The following is a 19,420-nucleotide window of genomic DNA, read 5'->3' on the forward strand; positions in this document are numbered from 1 at the left end:
TCTGCTGTTCTGTAAGGACCGCTATAGGTCCACAATAGATAGGGTTGACGTGCACCACTGCTGACCGCTCACCTATACTGCAGCAGTCCTTCAGCGGTATAGGGACTGACGTACAGTCTGCTAATCACTAACACACAACCTGCTTGTTCCACAAAAGTTCTTATAAGGACTGGTAACTTGGTATAGGGTGCTACGGTACATAGGCTTGAGTGCGGTACAGTCTGCTGTTCTGTAAGGACCGCTATCGGTCCACAATAGATAGGGTTGACGTGCACCACTGCTGACCGCTGCCCTATACTGCAGCAGTCCTTCAGCGGTATAGGGACTGACGTACAGTCTGCTAAACACTAATACACAACCTGCTTGGTCCACAAAAGTTCTTATAAGGACTGGTAACTTGGTATAGGGTGCTACGGTACATAGGCTTGAGTGCGGTACAGTCTGCTGTTCTGTAAGGACCGCTATCGGTCCACAATAGATAGGGTTGACGTGCACCACTGCTGACCGCTGCCCTATACTGCAGCAGTCCTTCAGCGGTATAGGGACTGACGTACAGTCTGCTAAACACTAATACACAACCTGCTTGGTCCACAAAAGTTCTTATAAGGACTGGTAACTTGGTATAGGGTGCTACGGTACATAGGCTTGAGTGCGGTACAGTCTGCTGTTCTGTAAGGACCGCTATCGGTCCACAATAGATAGGGTTGACGTGCACCACTGCTGACCGCTGCCCTATACTGCAGCAGTCCTTCAGCGGTATAGGGACTAAGAGTTTTGTCACAGGGTCATTTAAAAAATGACAGGCAGAGGAAGAGGCAGGCCCTTCCGCAGGGGTGGTAGGGGTAGGGCAGGAGCAACAGGCTTGAGCCAAAGTGGGAAGTTGCAGAAGGTGCGTTCAATTACTTTAAAGGATGCACCAGACTTGGTTGAGTGGCTCGCTCAGCCTTACTCTTCTGCACCCTCCTCATCCTCTCGATCTGCACCCTCTTCTTCACTCTCTGCTATGTGCACCCCCAAAGACACTACCACCAACAACACGACCACCACCACCACCACCACATACCTTCCGCTTGAGTCACTGGAATTATTTTCCGATCCATATCAAGAGGACATTTCTGATGCGCAGCCACTCTTGGTATTGGATCAGGAAGAGGAGGTAGCAACAAGCGCTACTCAGCAGTCTGACGCCAGTACCCAGATCAGCCCAAGGAGGAGGTTGGTCCCCGGTGTTGCTGCCTACTCCGAGATCTCTACTTATAGCGGTGGGGAAGGTGACGTTGATGATGACGTGTCTAGTGATGTCACGTGGGTGCCCACAAGAGAGGAAGAGGAGGGGAGTTCAGAGGGAGATATGGACCAGCAGATAGGGAGGAGAAGCAGCAATGACTTACATTGCACAGCAGGGACAAAGCAGACTGCAAATGTATCAGGAGCGAGTCATCGACCATGTACGGTCACATCTGGCGCTCCCAGGACACCGGCACATGGCTCCGCAGTGTGGGCTTTTTTTAACGTGTCCGCTGCTGACAATAGCGTTGCCATCTGCAATCTTTGCAGTCAACGCGTTAGTCGCGGTAAGCCCAATACTCACCTAGGGACGACCGCCTTAAGAAGGCACATGAGCAGCCATCACCGAGCCCAGTGGGAGCAACGGAACACACAAAGCCACACTGCAGGCTCTCACCGTCCAGCCTCGTCTTCTACTTCTCCTTCTCCTCTCTCCTCACAATTGTCCTCCACTCCACCTTCCATCACGCCAAGCTCACATTTTTCTGCAAAAAGGCAGGCTTCCGTGGGCCTAATGTTTGAGCGTAAAAAAATGATGATGCCGGATAACCCTCTTGCCCAACGGTTGGCGGCTGGCTTGTCAGAACTCATAGCCCGCCAACTACTGCCATATAAACTGGTGGACTCGGAGGCCTTTCGCAAATTTGTGGCCATTGGAACACCACAATGGAAGGTCCCAGGAAGGAAGTATTTCTCAGAGAAGGGCATCCCAGAGCTATATGGCCATGTTCAGCGGCAAGTGAATGTATCTCTGGCACACAGTGTCGGTGCCAAGATACATCTGACCACAGACACGTGGTCTAGCAAACACGGGCAGGGAAGGTATATCAGTTTTACTGCCCACTGGGTGAACCTTCTGACGGCCGTCAAGCATGTAACCCGTGGCACCCGTGTAGATTTGGTTTTACCGCCACGGATTGCATGCAGGCCTGACTCTTCTTCTCCTCCTCCTACTCCATCCTCCTCCCTCTCCTCCTCAGCTGCCTCCTCCTTTTCCGCTGCTAGCGTCTCTTCCACTGCACCGCCCAAGCTCCCCAGAACCTATTCCACATGCCAGGTGAGACGTTGCCATGCCGTGCTGCGTCTGTTGTGCCTGGAAGCAAAGAGCCACACTGGCCCGGCACTCCTTTCAGCTTTGCGTTCACAGGCAGATGAGTGGCTAACACCGCTCAATTTGACAGTTGGTAAAGTGGTGTGTGACAACGGTGCCAATCTGCTTAGCGCATTGAAACAGGGCAAAATCACGCACGTGCCGTGCATGGCACACGTCTTAAACTTGGTCGTGCAGCGATTCCTTGTCAAATACCCTGGGGTCCAGGACATCTTGCGGCAGGCAAGGAAAATCTCGGCCCATTTCAGAAGATCTTACACGGCCATGGCTCGCCTTGCTGACATTCAGCGGCGACACCATCTGCCGGTCAGACGTCTTATTTGCGATTGCCCGACGCGATGGAACTCAACCTTCTATATGCTTGATAGGCTGCTCCAGCAGAAACGTGCAGTTAACGTCTACCTGTATGAACTCTGCGAAAGAAACGGTTCTGGGGAGCTGGGTTTTTTTTCAACCCCGCCAGTGGCTGCTCATGCGCGACACATGCAGACTTCTGCGGCCATTTGAGGAGATCACCAAACTGGTCAGCCGCAGCCATGGCGCCATCAGTGACATGGTACCTTATGCCTTCTTTCTGGAGCGTGCATTGCGTCGTGTCATTGATCAGGCTGTGGAGGAGCAGGAGCGGGAAGATGAGGAAGTCGCAATGCTGGATGAATTCCCAGGGGGGGCTACTCTATCTGAGACAAGTCAACAACAGGAGTCTGATGAGGAGTCAGAGGAGGATGGTGCCGGGGCGGATGAGCAGGAGCAAGAAGAGCATGCTTTAAACCTTTCTGGGATCCCTGTTGTGCGAGGATGGGGAGAGGAGAATGAAGAGGACGACATTATCCTGGATGATGAGCAGGAGCCAGGCCACCACACCGCTTCCACTTTAGTGCAAATGGGGGCCTTCATGCTCCAGTGTTTTAATAGGGACCCCCGTATAAAAAGCATGAGGGTCAAGGACCAGTACTGGGTGGCAACGTACTTAGACCCCCGGTACAAACACAAAATGGCGGAAATGTTACCGCCGTCGCAGAGGGCTGTCAGAATGCAGCACTTCCAGGCCTTGCTTCGAGAAATGCTGCATTCTGCTTTTGCGTGCGCTGGCAGAGGAGCAATTCCCACTCCCAGAGAAGGATTTGCGGGTACCAATCCAACAGCGCCTGCAAGAAGAGGCCGGTTTGAAGATGTGTTGGTGACTTCGGATATGAGGTCATTCTTTCAGCCGACCCATCGACAGGTGTCATCCGGATCCAGCATCAGGGAACGCCTAGACCGTCAGGTGTCCGACTACATTGGGTTAACGGCCGATGTGGACGCTCTGAGGAGTGATGAACCCCTAGACTACTGGGTGGGCAGGCTTGACCTCTGGCCAGAGCTTGCCCAATTTGCAATCGAACTGTTGGCTTGCCCCTCATCCAGTGTCCTGTCCGAAAGGACGTTCAGCGCAGCAGGGGGGATTGTGACCGATAAGCGTACTCGCCTAGCTCACCACAGTGTTAACTACCTCACATTTCTAAAAATGAATGAGGCATGGATCTCGGAGGAATTCAACACATGTGACCAGTAGACCATGTATATGTCTATAAACTATTTTTTTAATCAAGCACACAGACCTTCTTAATTCATTTGGCTCACTTCCTTGACCCAAAAAAGCACACCGTACTATATGCCCCTACCCTCCTCTTTGAAGAGGTTGAGCGGTGTCATATTTCTACTGGGGCTGCTTATGATATCCCTGTGCTGTGCTGACTTCCTCCTGGGGGTTCTTATTATGAAGGGATCACACTATCCCTGTGCTGTGCTGACTTCCTCCTGGGGGTTCTTATTATGAGGGGATCACACCATCCCTGTGCTGTGCTGACTTCCTCCTGGGGCTGCTTACGGTGCTGCTGTCAGTGCTGTATGTCACGGTGCTGCTGTCAGCGCTGTATGTCACGGTGCTGCTGTCAGCGCTGTATGTCACGGTGCTGCTGTCAGCGCTGTATGTCACGGTGCTGCTGTCAGCGCTGTATGTCACGGTGCTGCTGTCAGCGCTGTATGTCACGGTGCTGCTGTCAGCGCTGTATGTCACGGTGCTGCTGTCAGCGCTGTATGTCACGGTGCTGCTGTCAGCGCTGTATGTCACGGTGCTGCTGTCAGCGCTGTATGTCACGGTGCTGCTGTCAGCGCTGTATGTCACGGTGCTGCTGTCAGCGCTGTATGTCACGGTGCTGCTGTCAGTGCTCTGTATTACGGTGCTGCTGTCAGATGCCTCTATCACGGTGCATGTGTCATTCCGGTATGTCACGCTGCTGGTGATCATCTCCTGCACCCTCTTCTTTGCCTACCCTGGTCCCTGACCTTCCCTCTCCTCCATTGCCTTCATTAGCTCCATAGTCCTGAATTGTTAGAACAATTTCCCAAATAAAATAAAAATGCTTGTAGTTATCGATCCCAAATTCACCTCATACATGTATTATGTCATTGTCCAGATGGTGGGACTACGTTTTACCCCCTAATAATTACCACGTGGCCGCAAATTCGACATGAAGGTTTGCAAAGTTCGCCTCCCATTGAAGTCAATGGGGCCCGCGGCGAACGTTCGGTTTCGCGAACGTTTGGGTCCGTTCGCATTTCGCTTTCGCGAAACGTCCCGTCGGAAGTTCGTCCATCACTACTCCCCGCACGCTCCCTGCAGAGCGCATGCAGCACATGCTGTGATCACTGAGTCACCGAGAATCGGGTGATCACTGATCCGAGCAAGGGGTCAATCCCGGCCCCTTACCATGTGATCAGCTGCCAGCCAATGACAGCTGATCACGTGTATAAACAAAAGCTCAGTAATCGGTAATCACCGGCTTATGCTCAAGGGACATCGGTCCCGAAGAGGAAGGAGGCACATCTGCCTCCTCCTCTGTGCCTCCAAGTGCCATCTGCTATTGCCCACAGTGCTCATCACTGCCACCTATCAATGCCCACAAGTGCCACCTACCAGTGGTGCCAATCAGGGCCTCATCAGTGCCACCTAGCAGTGCTGCCTTTCAGTTTAACCTATCAGTGCCCATCACTGCCACCCATCAGTGCCCCTCACTACTAGCTATCAGTGCCACCTATTAGTGCCACTTCTCAGTGCCTATCAATGCCCTTCAGTGCCACCCATCAGTGCCACCTCTCAGTGCCACCTCTCAGTGCTGCCTATCAGAGCCCATTAGTGCCGCCTATCAGTGCCCACCAGTGCTGCCATATCGGTGCCCATCAGTGCAGCCTCATCAGCGTACATCAATGAAAGAGAAAAATTACCTGTTTGCAAAATTTTATAAAAAATAGAAAAAAAATTTATATATTTTTAAATGCGGTCTTTTTTAAAAATGTTAACAAAAAAATTAAAACCCCAGAGGTAATCAAATACCACCAAAAGAAAGCTCTATTTGTGGGTAAAAAATGATAATGGGTAAAGTGTTGTATAACCGTGCAATTGTCATTCAAAATGCGACAGCACTGAAAGCTGAAAATTGGTCGGGGGGGGGTTTAAGTTCCCGGTAAGCAAGTGGTTAACAGTGAGAGACAGAATAGCGACAAAAAAATCCAGAAAAAAGTATTTTAAAAAAGCTATGATTTACATTTTAATGAGTAAAATAAGTATTTAATCCCCTACCATTTAGAAAGATTTCTGGCTCCCAGGTGTCTTCTTTACAGGTAATGAGCTGAGATTAGAAGCACTCCCTCAACGTGTTACCTGTATAAAAGACACCTGTCCACAGAAGCAATCAGTCAAATTCCAGTCTCTCCACCATGGCCAAGACCAAAGAGCTGTCCAAGGATGTCAGGTATAAGATTGTAGTCCTACACAAGGCTGGAATGGGCTACAAGACCATGCCAAGCAGCTTGGTTAGAGGGTGACAACGGTGCGATTATTCGCTAATGGAAGAAACACAAAATAACTGTCAATGTCCCTCTGTCTGGGGCTCCATGGAAGATTTCACCTTGTGGAGTTTCAATGATCATGAAAACGGTGAGGAATCATCCCAGAACTACACGGGAGAATCTTGTCAATTATCTTAAGGCAGCTGGGACCATAGTCACCAAGAACACAATTGGTAACACACTACGCCATGAAGGACTGAATTCCTGCAGCTCCCACAAGGTCCCCCTGCTCAAGAAAGCACATATACAGACCCAACTGAAGTTTGCTAATGAACATCTTAATGGTTCAGAGGAGAACTGGGTGAAAGTGTTGTGGTCAGATCAGACCAAAATCAAGCTCTCTGGCGTCAACTCAACTCGCCGTGTTGGAGGAGGAGGAAATCTGCCTATGACCCCAAGAACACCATCCCCACCATCAAACATGGAGGTGGAAACCTTGTGCTTTGGGGGTGTTTTTCTACTAAGTGGACAGGAGAACTTCACTGCATGAAAGTGACCATGGACAGGGCCATTTACCATCAAATCGTGGGTTAGAACCTCTTTCCCTGGGTCATGGATGGATATTCCAGCATGACAATGACCCAAAACACACAGTGAAGGTAACAAAGGAGTGGCTCAAGAAGAAGCACATTAAGGTCCTGGAGTGGCCTAGCCAGTCTCCAGACGCTAATCCCATAGAAAAAATGTGTAGGGAATTAAAGGTTCGAAGTAACCAAACGTCAGCCTCAAAACTCTAATGACTGCAAAGAGGAGTGGGATAAAATCCCTCCTGAGATGTATGCAAACCTGGTGGCCAACTACAAGAAATATTTGATCTCTGTGATTGCCAAAAAGAGTTTTGCCACCAGGTAATAAGTCATGTTTTGCAAAGGGGTCAAATACTTATTTCACTCATTTAAATGCAAATCAATTTATAACGTTTTTGAAATGCGTTTTTTCTGCATATTTTTGTTATTCTATCTCTCACTGTTAAATTAAACCTACCATTAAAATTATAGACTGATCATTTCTTTGTCAGTGGGAAGACATACAAAATCAGCAGGGGGTAAAATACATTATCGCTCACGGTAGGTACCTTCAGTGATCACCGATAGCCTTGCGGTCCTAAATGGGTGCCATTCACAGAACACCTTGTATTTTTCTTAAACAATGCAAGGCATTTAGTGATTGCAGAAGATGTAGATTGCAACATCACTGCCCCACCTCTCCACTACGCCCAATCAGAGAACACTTTGCATTCATTGAGAAAATGCAAAGTGTTCTCTCCATGATGAGTGAGTGACCTTCTGTGTTCCAGGACCTGAAAGCTAGCTGTGAACACTGTAGGACCGGTGCCTAATATAGTGATTTCCAACTTTTGCAGTTATCAGCCATATCACATACTGTACATAGTTACACTGGTCCAAGCTGGAACAATGCAACTATGCAGAAAAACCTGAAATTCAACTTTAAAGGATAATTTCACCTTTTTGAACATGTTATGCCCCGTACACACATTCGGAAATCCCACCAGCAAAAGTCAGATGAGAGCTTTTGGTTGGAAATTCTGACCATGTGTATGCTCCATCGGACTTTTGCTGGCGGAATTCCTGCCAGGAAAAAATTTAGAGCAGGTTTTCTATTTTTCCTACGGAAAAAGTTCTGATCGGAAATTACGATCGTCTGTAGCAATTCCGACGTGCAAAATTCCTATGCATGCTCAGAAGCAATTTGATGCAAGCTCAGAAGCATTGAACTTAATTTTCTCGGCTCGTCGTAGTGTTGTACATCACAGTTCAGAGAACTTTTTGTGTGACCGTGTGTATGCAAGCCAAGCTTGAGCAGAATTACGTCGGAAAAACCATCCAAGATTTTCCAAATTCCACTCATGTGTACGGGGCATAACATGTTCCAGCAGTATTTAGGTACTTAGGGTGGAACATGTATCATGTTCCAGCTCCAGCAGCCAGTTTGCCTGATCTCCCCCTCAAAGTGACAGGGGGTGGGGGATCCTTTCCCCCTTACATGGCTGTGTCATTCATTCATAGTTTCCTATGAATTAATCAACTACCGTCATCCAAGTCTTGTCGTTTTGAATGAACTGCAAGGTCGCTGATGATGCCCTTGTAGTAAATTCACAAGCTTTCAAACTGACAGCCCATATTAGGGTACAGGCTGAAAGCTGCAGGGTTTGTCTGAAGAAACCAGAAATTACATCCCTGATCTACTAATTTGGAGGGTAATAACTTGGATAGCGATGGGAGATTATGGGATGCCCATTTCACTTCAACAACAACTTCAGGGACAACTTTCCTATATACAGTCTTTACATACAGCTCATCCTTTTCCTCCAGCCAGGGCCGCCATCGGAGGGGTACAGATGTTACAACTGTAAAGGGCCCCAGGGACAAAGTGGGCCCACCCAGACCAGAAGAAGGCAGAACAGGTGAAGGGGAGCCATGCTATACATTACAGAAACTATCTCACAGCATGTGCTCTCTGTGGCATTAAAGTGGTTCTGCACCTAAAAAAAAATATTAAAAGCCAGCAGCTACTAATATTGCAGCTGCTGACTTTTAATAAAATCACACTTACCTGTCCCAGGGTCCAGCGATGTCGGCGGCAGATGACGAGCGAACGCTCGTCTCGCTGCTGCCACCGCCGCCATCCTCTGTCAGGGAATCGGGAAGTGAAACATTGCGGCTTCACTGCCCGGTTCCCTACTGTGCATGCGCGAGTCGTGCTGCGCGTCTCTTCTGGTCCCCTGCTGTGTCCTGGGAACTGTGTGTTTCCCAGAACACAACGGGGGGGCGTCTGCGGCGGTCTGCGGCAGTCTGCCCGGAAGTGGGTGCAGATACACCCCCCTCCCCCCTGAAAGGTGCCGATTGTGGCACTGGAGGGGGGAGGAATCAGATAAGCGGAACTTCTCCTTTAGGGTGAAGAACCGCTTTAAGCTCAATCATAGAACTCTTTGCTACCACCTCTGGCTACTATGTGCATGTGCACCCATCGTGTACTGGGCTTTTCTGTGTTAGCAACATGTCAGCTTTGTGAAAACCAGCTGGGACCAGGTAGGAAGAAATTCTTTACAAGTAGGAGCTGTGAAGGAAAGGGAGGGGGGCTGTTTGTGTACAGGGGGGCCCAGAGCCTTGTGTGTTTACAGATGTATGTGTGGGGCTGACATATATATATATACAGGTGTGTGTTCCGAATGGCATATATACAGGCAGTGTCATCCATTAAGGGTGCACAAGTGCTGCCCCCTCTCTCCAGCCACACTCCTCTATGTATCACGGATAGAAAAATGCATTGCGTTGCATGAATCTATCCATGGTCGCTGTAGCAACCCCCTAACCAGGCGTCCGGCCCTTTTTCGGATGCCTGGCATCTGAATTACAGCGGCGGGGGTGTATTTTTGAAGCAACCGATTAGAGCCATAGGCTCTAATGGGCTTAAAAAATGGTGAACTGCGAGTGCAGAGCATTGCGCTCGCAGTTCACCCAGGTCTGTTAGAACCACCTCTCCACCAATCAGAAAGTGTGGGTGTGTTACCCATCACCTGATTGGCTAAAATGACAGATGCTGTGATTGGACACCTATCAGGAGGTGGAGACGAGATTCATGGAGGACACAGCTCGCCGTCACCCGCTGCCTCACCGAGATAGGGTAATTGCCAGACAGACAGCGAGCGAGCAGGGGGTGTCACGGTGTTAACTTTTAAATGGGCACAGTGGCAGCATTTGATGGGCACAGCACCAGCAACTGATGGGCACAGTTGCAGCAATTGATGGCACAGTGGCAGCATTTGATGGCACAGTGGCAGCATTTGATGGGCACATTGGCAATTTGGCAGTATTTGATGGCACAGTAGCAGTATTTGATGAGCACAATAGCTGCATTTGATGGGCACAGTGGCTGCAATTGATGACACAGTGGCTGCATTTGATGGGCACAGTGGCTGCATTTGATGGGGCACAGTGGCAGCGTTTGATGGCACAGTGGCTGAAATTTATGGGCACAGTGGTTTGCGTTTGATGGGCACAGTAAGGCTGCAATTGATGTTTTTTTCTGAATTTTCAGCTTGTTTGCGCCCCCCCAAAAAAGTAGCTGTCACTGTCTACAGGTGTTTGTGTGTGTGTGTGGGGGGGGGGGGGGGGGGGGCTGGCATCTAGACAGGTGTGTGCGGGGCTGACATATATACAGGGGTGGGGGGCTGACATATATACAGGTATGTGGGGGGAACTGACATATATACAAGTGTGTGTGGGGGGGGACTGACATATATACAGGTGTGTGTGGGGGGCTGACATACATACAGGTGTGTGTGGGGGGGACTGACATATATACAGGTGTAAGGGGGGCTTACATATATACAGGTGTGAGGGGGGCTGACATATATACAGGCGTGTGTTGGTGGGGGGGCTGAAATATATACTAGTGTGAGGAGGGCTGACATTTATACAGGTTTGAGGGAGGCTGACATATACAGAGGTGTGTGTCGGAGTTAGCATATATACAGGTGTGTGGGGGGGCTGACATATATACAGGCGTGTGGGGGGGCTGACATATATAAAGGTGTGTGTGAGGGGGCCTGACAAATATACAGGTGTGAGGGGGCTAACATATATACAGGTGTGTATGTGGGGGGGTGGGGGGTGGGGGGGCTGGCATATATACAGGTGGTGTGTGGGGGGGCTGACATATATACAGGTGTGTGGGGGGGCTGACATATGTACAGGTGTGTGTGTGTGGGGGGGCTGACATATATACAGGTGTGTGGGGGGACTGACATATATACAGGTGTGTGGGGGGCTGACATATATACAGGTGTGTGTAAGGGGGCCTGACAATTATACAGGTGTGAGGGGGCTGACATATATACAGATGTGTGTGGGGGCTGGCATATATACAGGTGTGTGGGGGGACTGACATATATACAGGTGTGAGGAAGGCTGACATATATACTAGATTGAGGGGGGCTGAGTGTGTAAAGATGGTGTGGCCGGTGTGCGGATTCGGTAGGATGGCCCATGGGCAAGCCCTGGGGAATGTTGGTGGTCAGGCTGGGGGCAGCCCTAAAGCTGGGTAAGGGGCCCAAGAATTTTTGATGGCTGCCCTGCCTCCAGCACACACTTGCTTGTATAACCTAGCTGGAACACTGTGAATACCTGACAGTCACTCAGTCAGATAAAAGCAATGGCCCATTACATACAGGAGCCCGAGACCCCTTGGCACTGCCAACACCCTGGTTGCAGCTGCCCCTTTCACTAGCCCTCCAAGCTAACTTTTCCCCACAGTCCTCCAGACTGACACTCACCAACCCACCTGGCTGACTCTTAGGAGATCTCCCAGACATGCTGACCTGCCCCCGCTGTCCTCTCTCCTTGCTTTCATGCCTCCAGGAAGGGCTTCCTCAATGTGTCTTGGCAGGAGCCTTCCATCACCCAAGCCCCAGTCCCATGGTCACCCTCCATACTAGGGGGCACCCTCAAGGGCCATGACATCCTCCTCAGCACTCCATCTCCATCTTCCACCTGAATGCCCCTCCCTGGCATGACTCATGCCTATTTATGAGGTGGCCTGCCCCCTGCTCGCTCTATACTGAGGATTGGCTGAGGCCCTCATAAATATTCCAAAAAGCTCCTCCTAACTTCCACCCACTATATCTGAAGCATTCTCCAATGTCCCAGAAAACAGGGTGAGCAACCAGAGAAGCCCTGACCCAGATTCATAGCTCCTAACAGACCTACACCAACAAGCCTAAATTAAACCCATTCTGTTACTGGGAATGAGGTATAAGAGGTACGCTGACTAGTGAAGTGGGTATAGGCTCTGCATGTCCTTCCTAATGCAGCACAAACACCTGTACAAGTGTGTAGGACAAGGAACAACCTCTTCTACATCAATACACACAAGTGGCTCACCTCTGAGTTGGATGACTGCCTTAATGTTTGACTTTCACATGACCGTGGCCCCTGCATGGTTCTGGGCATTGGTGAGCACGCCTTCAAGAAAGGTGTTACCCCTGTGCTAGGACAAGTGACCCTGTTCATTGCCTGGCATATTCCAAAAAACCCACTCTGGGGTAGGCCCCCTATGTGACCCACATTTGTGCACCCAAAAGTTCATGGGGAACATGGAGGAATTGTCCCCCACCTGCCCCTTGGCAAAGTGTGCCATGCAGGGAAGTACATACAGATCATATGGGATGTTCTCTAATTTTTTCCATAATCTCTCTATTTTCTTTCTGTCTTCTCTCCCTCAGTTAAAAAAATAAATAAATACTTATATATTAACTGTCCTACTTGTAATATGGTCATTAGACTCTGAGCTCCATCAGGAAAACCTGTCATAATATGTCAATCACCACCTTCTGAAAATGTTGGTTCTCTGACTGTCTCTAGCTCCAATATTGACCTGGAATTAGTATGCAGATAAAGAATTAAGCTAGCCATAGATGGATCGAATCTTGACCGGTTCAGCAAGGACCAGTCAAGATTCAATCCCTCTATGGGCAGGCTAGTTGTACCTAAGTCGATCCATTATGCCTGTAGGATTTCTTACATGTGAATACTGTCGGTGGCTATAGCTGCTAGCAGTAATCGTGTTCTGCTGGTCAGGAAGGCTTCCCCTACCCCCCTCCCTTCACCCGGGAACACAATAGCACAACGGGAGGGATTCCCCTATTAAAACGGACTATTTGACTGACTGTATTGATGGTGGAATTGATGCCCTGCCTTACTGAAGCCAGGAACAGCCAGACACCTAAAATGTTCATAAGTCAATCCCTCACAGCAGGTTAGCTTTAAGGGACAAAGATTTGATTTGGCAATGATTTTTAAAGGTGCTGTAATAAAAAGTTTCAGCCTCACATAAATTATACCATTTTATAATATGGTTGTATCCAAAAGTTGAGAAATGAGACAGAGGCATGTGAAGTACCACACTAATGTTGAGTTTAAATGTCAGCTGGAGAAATGTTAGATTTAGAGAAAGCTCTTTTCTCCAAAGACAGAGGATCGAGAACAGCAAAATGTGACAGAGTAGGACCAGAAACATGGGTCAAAGGTCACCTATGTACCCAATCCCTATGAATACTCAATTGTGACCCTAATTCTAGGCTTCACTGCATGACGTATGATCACTGGCAAAATAAAAGTAAATATGTCAAATCAAGCCAAGAAAAGGAAAATACTACTAAATTCAATTAGATTGTACAGCTTACACATCAACTAAATGACTAATGCGTGTACACCTCTGGCAATTAGTTAAGTGCAAAGAGCAATAATGCAGTCCAGCTGCCAATCAGCTTTAATCACTGTTGAGTTGTCAGTAAAGAGAGCTTTTCATGGGGAAATAATTTTTTGTGCATTGTTCTTTGTTGCTTAAATGAAGACCCAACAGCATGACATGATTGAATCCTAATTGCTGTGCTTCCCTGAATTATTTGGCAGTGGTTTACTACAGATCTGCAGAATGGACAATTTGGTGAGTAACCCCAGGCACTTCAGCCACTTCATTTAAAGCTATGGCCAGCCGATCGTTACAGTACCTCACTCTTACCTCTCCATTATGTTCAGAGCTCTGCGGACTTGCCAAACTTATTTTAAAATTGGAACTGACATCACCTGACAGTTTTGCTGTACTCTGCAGTTTATTAATTAAGCAGCTGTTTAAGTTATGAAGATTCAGAAAATTGATTTTTTTTTGCCCTGTTCTTTAAACGATTTTAATTTGAAACAGGAGAAAACTTCACTGAGAATACAAATGGTTAATTTCATTGGACGAACAGGACTTTTACCAGAAACGTTGCACTATACAACTTGTACAATAACTGTGGATATATTGTATTTACAGCTTTGCTGAGGATTTGAATTAATTAAAGAAGTTGAGAATTTTCACTCAAAAAATTTACATTTTCATTTCGGTTATCCAACCACGTGAAAAGGATATGCACATCATTAAGTATTCAAAGAAAACAGGATTTTTTTTTTTTTTTTTTTTTTACATGATTGGATAATTTAAGTGAACATTCACACAATTGTTTGATTGAAGATTCTTAACTTTGTTAGTAGATCATCCTGCCTTTACAGCTGCTATGTCAACCCTATATGCTATAATCTACTAAAGATGTAAAAATCCCATCATGCTCTACCCCAGAGGCTGGCATATCACCATGAGATCTGTAGTTCTCTAAAAGCTTTGAAGAAATACCTGCCATAGACATTAGGCTATATTGACGAGATCTTCCTTGAGCTGTGGATGTTTGGCCACCTACATGATGGTCCCTGGATAGTTCCAAGGTGAACGCCACTTCGCAGAGCCACCTGCATAAAGCCAATTATCTTTTTAGCTGTCTGTAGGGTTGAATTCTGACCAGCACTGTAACGGGTATATTCTTCAAACTGACCAAACTGACCGCCCATTAATTTTTCTCACTGACCACTAAAGTTTTGGTTTTAGCAAGGGTTCCCCAAGACCTGAAAATTATGTCAAGGGTTCCTGTGAGGTAAGGTTGAGAAAGATTGTTTTAGAATGTACATACTCCAGGTACATACTCCATACTCAATACTTTCTTTACTACATCTGAGCATGTGCAGGTGTTGGGTCATCTAATCTTTATATCAGGTAATGGCTCACTGGGTACTAAAGCTAATGACAGCTCTGGAGTGCCAGAAAAAAAGCCAGAAAAGGAAGCTTTTGTGTTTATGTCTTGGCAGTTACCTCTAAACTGCTGAGTAGATTTAAAGCTTCCATTAAAATCTTTAAACTGCATGTAATATTTTAGGAAGAATATTTTGCAAAATGGCATTCAAATTTTTGTTTATGGTTATTGTTTAATTGCTTTTTATATCCATATGTTTTACCATATGATACAGCACGTGTATTCATCTAGTTGGTGCTATCTCACCTATTTAACACAAAGGAACCCTCAACCTTTCAGGTCTTGGGGAACTTGGGGAGCCCCTTCTAATTAATACTATACCCACAGCTCACAGTATATTAGCATGGTGGTCAGTGGAAAGAATATCCCTTACATTAGTGGTCAATGGACCCCCTTTATAGACAGCTAAAAAGATCTATGGTGTCAGTGGTAACTTATCTAAGAAATTTCGAATTGCTCGCGGGAACAATTAGAAAACTCTGAAGGAGCGCTAGTGTTCCACAGGACCCTAAATGAAAGAAGACTGATCTAGCCTATCACTATAGAGCACATGTTTTCAAGAATTCGGTTACCACTTTCACTTAGAAACAAATTGTAGCTTTTGTTTGTGTTCCCAAAAAGGTTTGGACTCCAGTCTGGTTTGGGACTCTTTTAGGAGTTCCCAGCCTGGCAGACCTGCAGTACATTTAATTCAGATGCACGTCTTTTGGGCTGTAGCACACTAGCAAAACTGACTTTTACAACTAAAGACAGAAATGTGTGAAAACCCATGGTGACCAATTAGAAGTCAGCTTTCATTGTTCACTTTTTCTAAGCTGAATAAATAAAGACATCTGATTGGTTGTCATAAAACAGTACGTTATGTACCTTTTTACCCGCACATCTGTATGGCACACTAGTACAGGTTTAAGTATTAAAACATGTGACACAATAGGATACAGTCTGCTAAGATCCTCTGAAGTTTGACTTTGACTTAATTCATCTTGGAAAAGTTCTCTAAGTTTCCATACCTTATTGTGACCTGCCAAAGCTGCAAATGCTACTACATTTTTTAAGTCTCTTTTCACATCTGGAACGTTAAAAAGCCAGATGATGAGTGTGCCAATCAAGATCTACTTAGGGTCATACTTAAAGATCATTGGGCCCCATAGCAAAATATTGAGGTCCCTCATGGACCTCTCAACTGCCACAGATGACATAAAGTACGTGGAGATAAAGAACAGGCAGCAGGACAGCTGTTAGCGTAGTCATTACATTACCAAGAACCGGTGTCTTAGATGGAAGTTATCAGGAAAGAGGGGGGCATCAATGCAAGGAATTAACTTTAACATGAATTTGTTTGTTTCCACCTCTTGGACCCATGCTACTATGGCTACTGCCATGCCACTAAATCTACTATACATCAGAATTAGTAATTTTATTCATCACTTTCAGAATGATAACAGTGCAACACAGTTGTCATTGATCAACAGAGTTAAAATGAGCTATACTAACATAAATATTAAATGCAGTTACCAATCAGAGCAACTGATCTGATTTTTTTTCCCTAGACAGCTGATCAGTCTTCTGTGTCCTGATTGGTTCTTACAGGTAACTGCAAGTCAGTGTACATTGTACTGTAATAAAGTCTATATACTACAAATAATGCATTAAGTCAACGCAGATTGAACAAAAAAACAAGTTAAATTATATGAAATATAAAATATAAGAATTTCGATTTAGAAAGAAGTCCAGTGACCGCATTACCAGGTTGTAGACCGGGTACTTTAATAAACATCACAGTAAAACTTACTATCTTTGACACATTATTGCAGATGGAACTTACCTTTTAATATACAGCAGTGACATTATCAGATTCTACTCCCCAAAACCTTACACACTTTCAAATGTCAGTTTAATCAAGGCGTGCATTGCTTGCAGTGTCAGAGGACGGTGTTTTTTTTTAAAAAAAAAACAGCAATCTAAATGCAATGTTCAGACAGTATAAACAGTCTAGACAATTTATTCAGTGTACAAAAAATGCCATAGGCACTTAATAAAGATGAGATATAATGGGATTGATCAATGACCACAATCCCTCACCCTCCTACATAATCAATTAATAGAAAGAATTCTTATTGATCCAAATGTAAGCAGCATCAATGCCACGGGAGCGTTCAGCAGCCTTATGGGTTAAGTCATTGCACCCACGCCACCGTACAAAGTTTCCTGATCCAAAGTTTGCATGCAGCACTTACCACTCACGACACGTGTGTCTGAACTGCCATGCCCCCAGAGGCTGGCACCAAGCAGCATCAGGAATGCGTTTGAATACAGAATTGGGTACATGATGAGTACAGACTCCAGAATACTACTATTACAATAATAATTTATATCACGCAGGAACAAAAAAAAAGCAAAAAATAAATAAAAAATAAAAACTGTAAGAAACAGGCAGTTTTCAATCCCTGTGCTCCTGAATCCTAGTTGTGGTACAAGTGCCAGTCTGATGTATCATGTCTCTGTGTTGCTCCTTTTTGCTGTTAATGTTCAGTTGCTGTAGTAAGTCATGATGAGCACAGCCTGCTCTCTCTTAATGAGCAATGTCTCGGAGTGCCTCAAGTATTGTGCTGTAACCAGCTCCATCCCATTGCTATTGATTTCTGTCCGTTTCATTCTGTAGCAGCCAATCCCAAGGCTTCTGGTTTATGTAACAGACCAGTAACAGGTCACTGCAAACTCCAGACTTGGCAAGAAGAGGCACGGTGTCAGAAGTGTATTCTTTTACTCTTCGTAGAGCTGAATTTCCTACTGTCATACATTAACAAATCACGTTATATGATGAAGCACTTTTCCTTATGTGTAGATAAGTGTATCTGAACCCAATTACAAACATTATAAATATTGCAACTAACCAATCCTTAAAGGGGCTGTAAACCATCGTTTTTTCACCTTAATGCATTTTATGCATTAACTACTTCAGCCCTGGAAGATTTGGCTGCTCCATGACCAGTGCGCTTTAACTGACAATTGCGTGGCCGTGCGACGCTGTACCCAAACAAAATTGATATCCTTTTTTTCCCACAAATAGAGCTTTCTTTTGGTTTTATTTGATCATCTCTGCGTTTTTTATTTTTTGCGCTATATACAAAAAAAACGACAATTTTGAAAGAAACAATATTTTGTACTTTTTACTATAATAAATGTCCCCATTTTTTTTTTTTTAAATAAGTTATTTTTTTCTCAGTCTGATATGTATTCTTCTACATATTTTTGGTAATTAAAATAGCAATAAGAGTATTGATTAGTTTGCGCAAAAGTTACAGCGTCTACAAAAATAGGGGATAGATTTATGGCATTTTTATTATTATTATTTTTTTTTACTAATAATGGCGGCGATCTGCGATTTTTATTGTGACTGCCACATTGTGACAGACAGATCAGACACTTTTGACACATTTTTGGGACGATTGACAATTATACAGCGATCCGTGCTATAAAAATGCACTGATTACTGTATAAATTTCACTGGCAGGGCAGGGGTTAACACTAGGGGGCGATCAAGGGGTTAAATGTGTTCCCTGACTTTGTGTTCTTACTGTAGTGGAAGGGAACTGACTATAGGAGATGACAGTTTGTGGTTCCTAGCTATTAGGAACCCACAATCTGTCTCTCCTCACAGAACAGAACAGGGATTTGTGTGTTTACACAGACACGTCCCTGTTCTGCCTCTCGTGTCCGCAAACGCTCATGGGCAGTCGCCATCGTGACCATCGGCCACAAGCATCAGCACCCCCGCAGTGCAGCGGGTACATGCACGCGCCTGCTATCCCGTTTAAAGGAGCCAACCTATAAATACGACAGTTTGTGGGATCGTGCTGACCTGCCGCAGTATAATGATGGCGACTGATCGGCAAGCGCTTAAAGAGGAACTGCAGTCTGCTCACATAATTTGTAATAAAAACATCTTTGCCATTCTGAAGCTTCTCTCCAACCACTTTGCTTATTACTTTATATATACTGTGATTCTGTACTTGCCAAATATGCTGTAGAAATCTCCCTCCACTGAGTCTGGCTCCAGCCATTTTAAGTGTGGGCAGCTGAAGCAGCTGTCTGTTCACTTCCTGGATTTACACAGACACACAGAGGCACACCTCCAGCTCTGCAGCTCTCATTGACCCTCTTATGACTCATCCCTGGCAAACTCCCACGAGAGTGAGAGAGAGAGCTGTGCATTATGTCATAAGCCTAGGCTAATGACCAGACAAGAAACAGGAAGTGGGCTGTATAAGGTATTTACTGGCAGAAAAAAAATGTTTTACTTTCCAAAGTAAAAACAAAAAGGGCAGAGAATTTAATAGATGGAAAGTTGAAAAAAAAATACTGAAGGTCCGCTTTAAAGTGAAAAACCTTTTGTGCTGCAGCTACCCCCAGACCCCCCCCCCCTTTTTCTTAACTGAGCCCGATCAGATTCAGCAATGTGCTCCAGGTGCTGCCTCTCTCCTTAT

General features: G+C 45.9%; 1 protein-coding gene across 3 annotated transcripts in view; it reads right to left on the reverse strand.

Annotated features, from left to right (window-relative positions):
- The window catches only part of CHODL (chondrolectin), a 170,012-nt gene extending 152,440 nt beyond the window's left edge, over positions 1–17,572 (reverse strand). For 2 of the 3 annotated variants that reach the window (XM_077480052.1, XM_077480050.1), the window contains exon 1: positions 17,171–17,567. In XM_077480052.1, the coding sequence (XP_077336178.1) occupies positions 17,171–17,261 (91 nt within the window). In that variant the 5' untranslated portion in view covers positions 17,262–17,567. Of the gene's footprint in view, positions 1–17,170 lie in introns of all 3 variants that reach the window. The other variant, XM_077480051.1, reaches the window with a different exon arrangement.
- Between the last annotated feature and the right edge of the window lie 1,848 nt (positions 17,573–19,420).

Source organism: Lithobates pipiens, unplaced genomic scaffold, assembly GCF_037356315.1.
Source record: "Lithobates pipiens isolate NorthernLeopardFrog02 unplaced genomic scaffold, aLitPip1_a1.2 Scaffold_16, whole genome shotgun sequence".
Taxonomy (NCBI): Eukaryota; Metazoa; Chordata; class Amphibia; order Anura; family Ranidae; genus Lithobates; species Lithobates pipiens.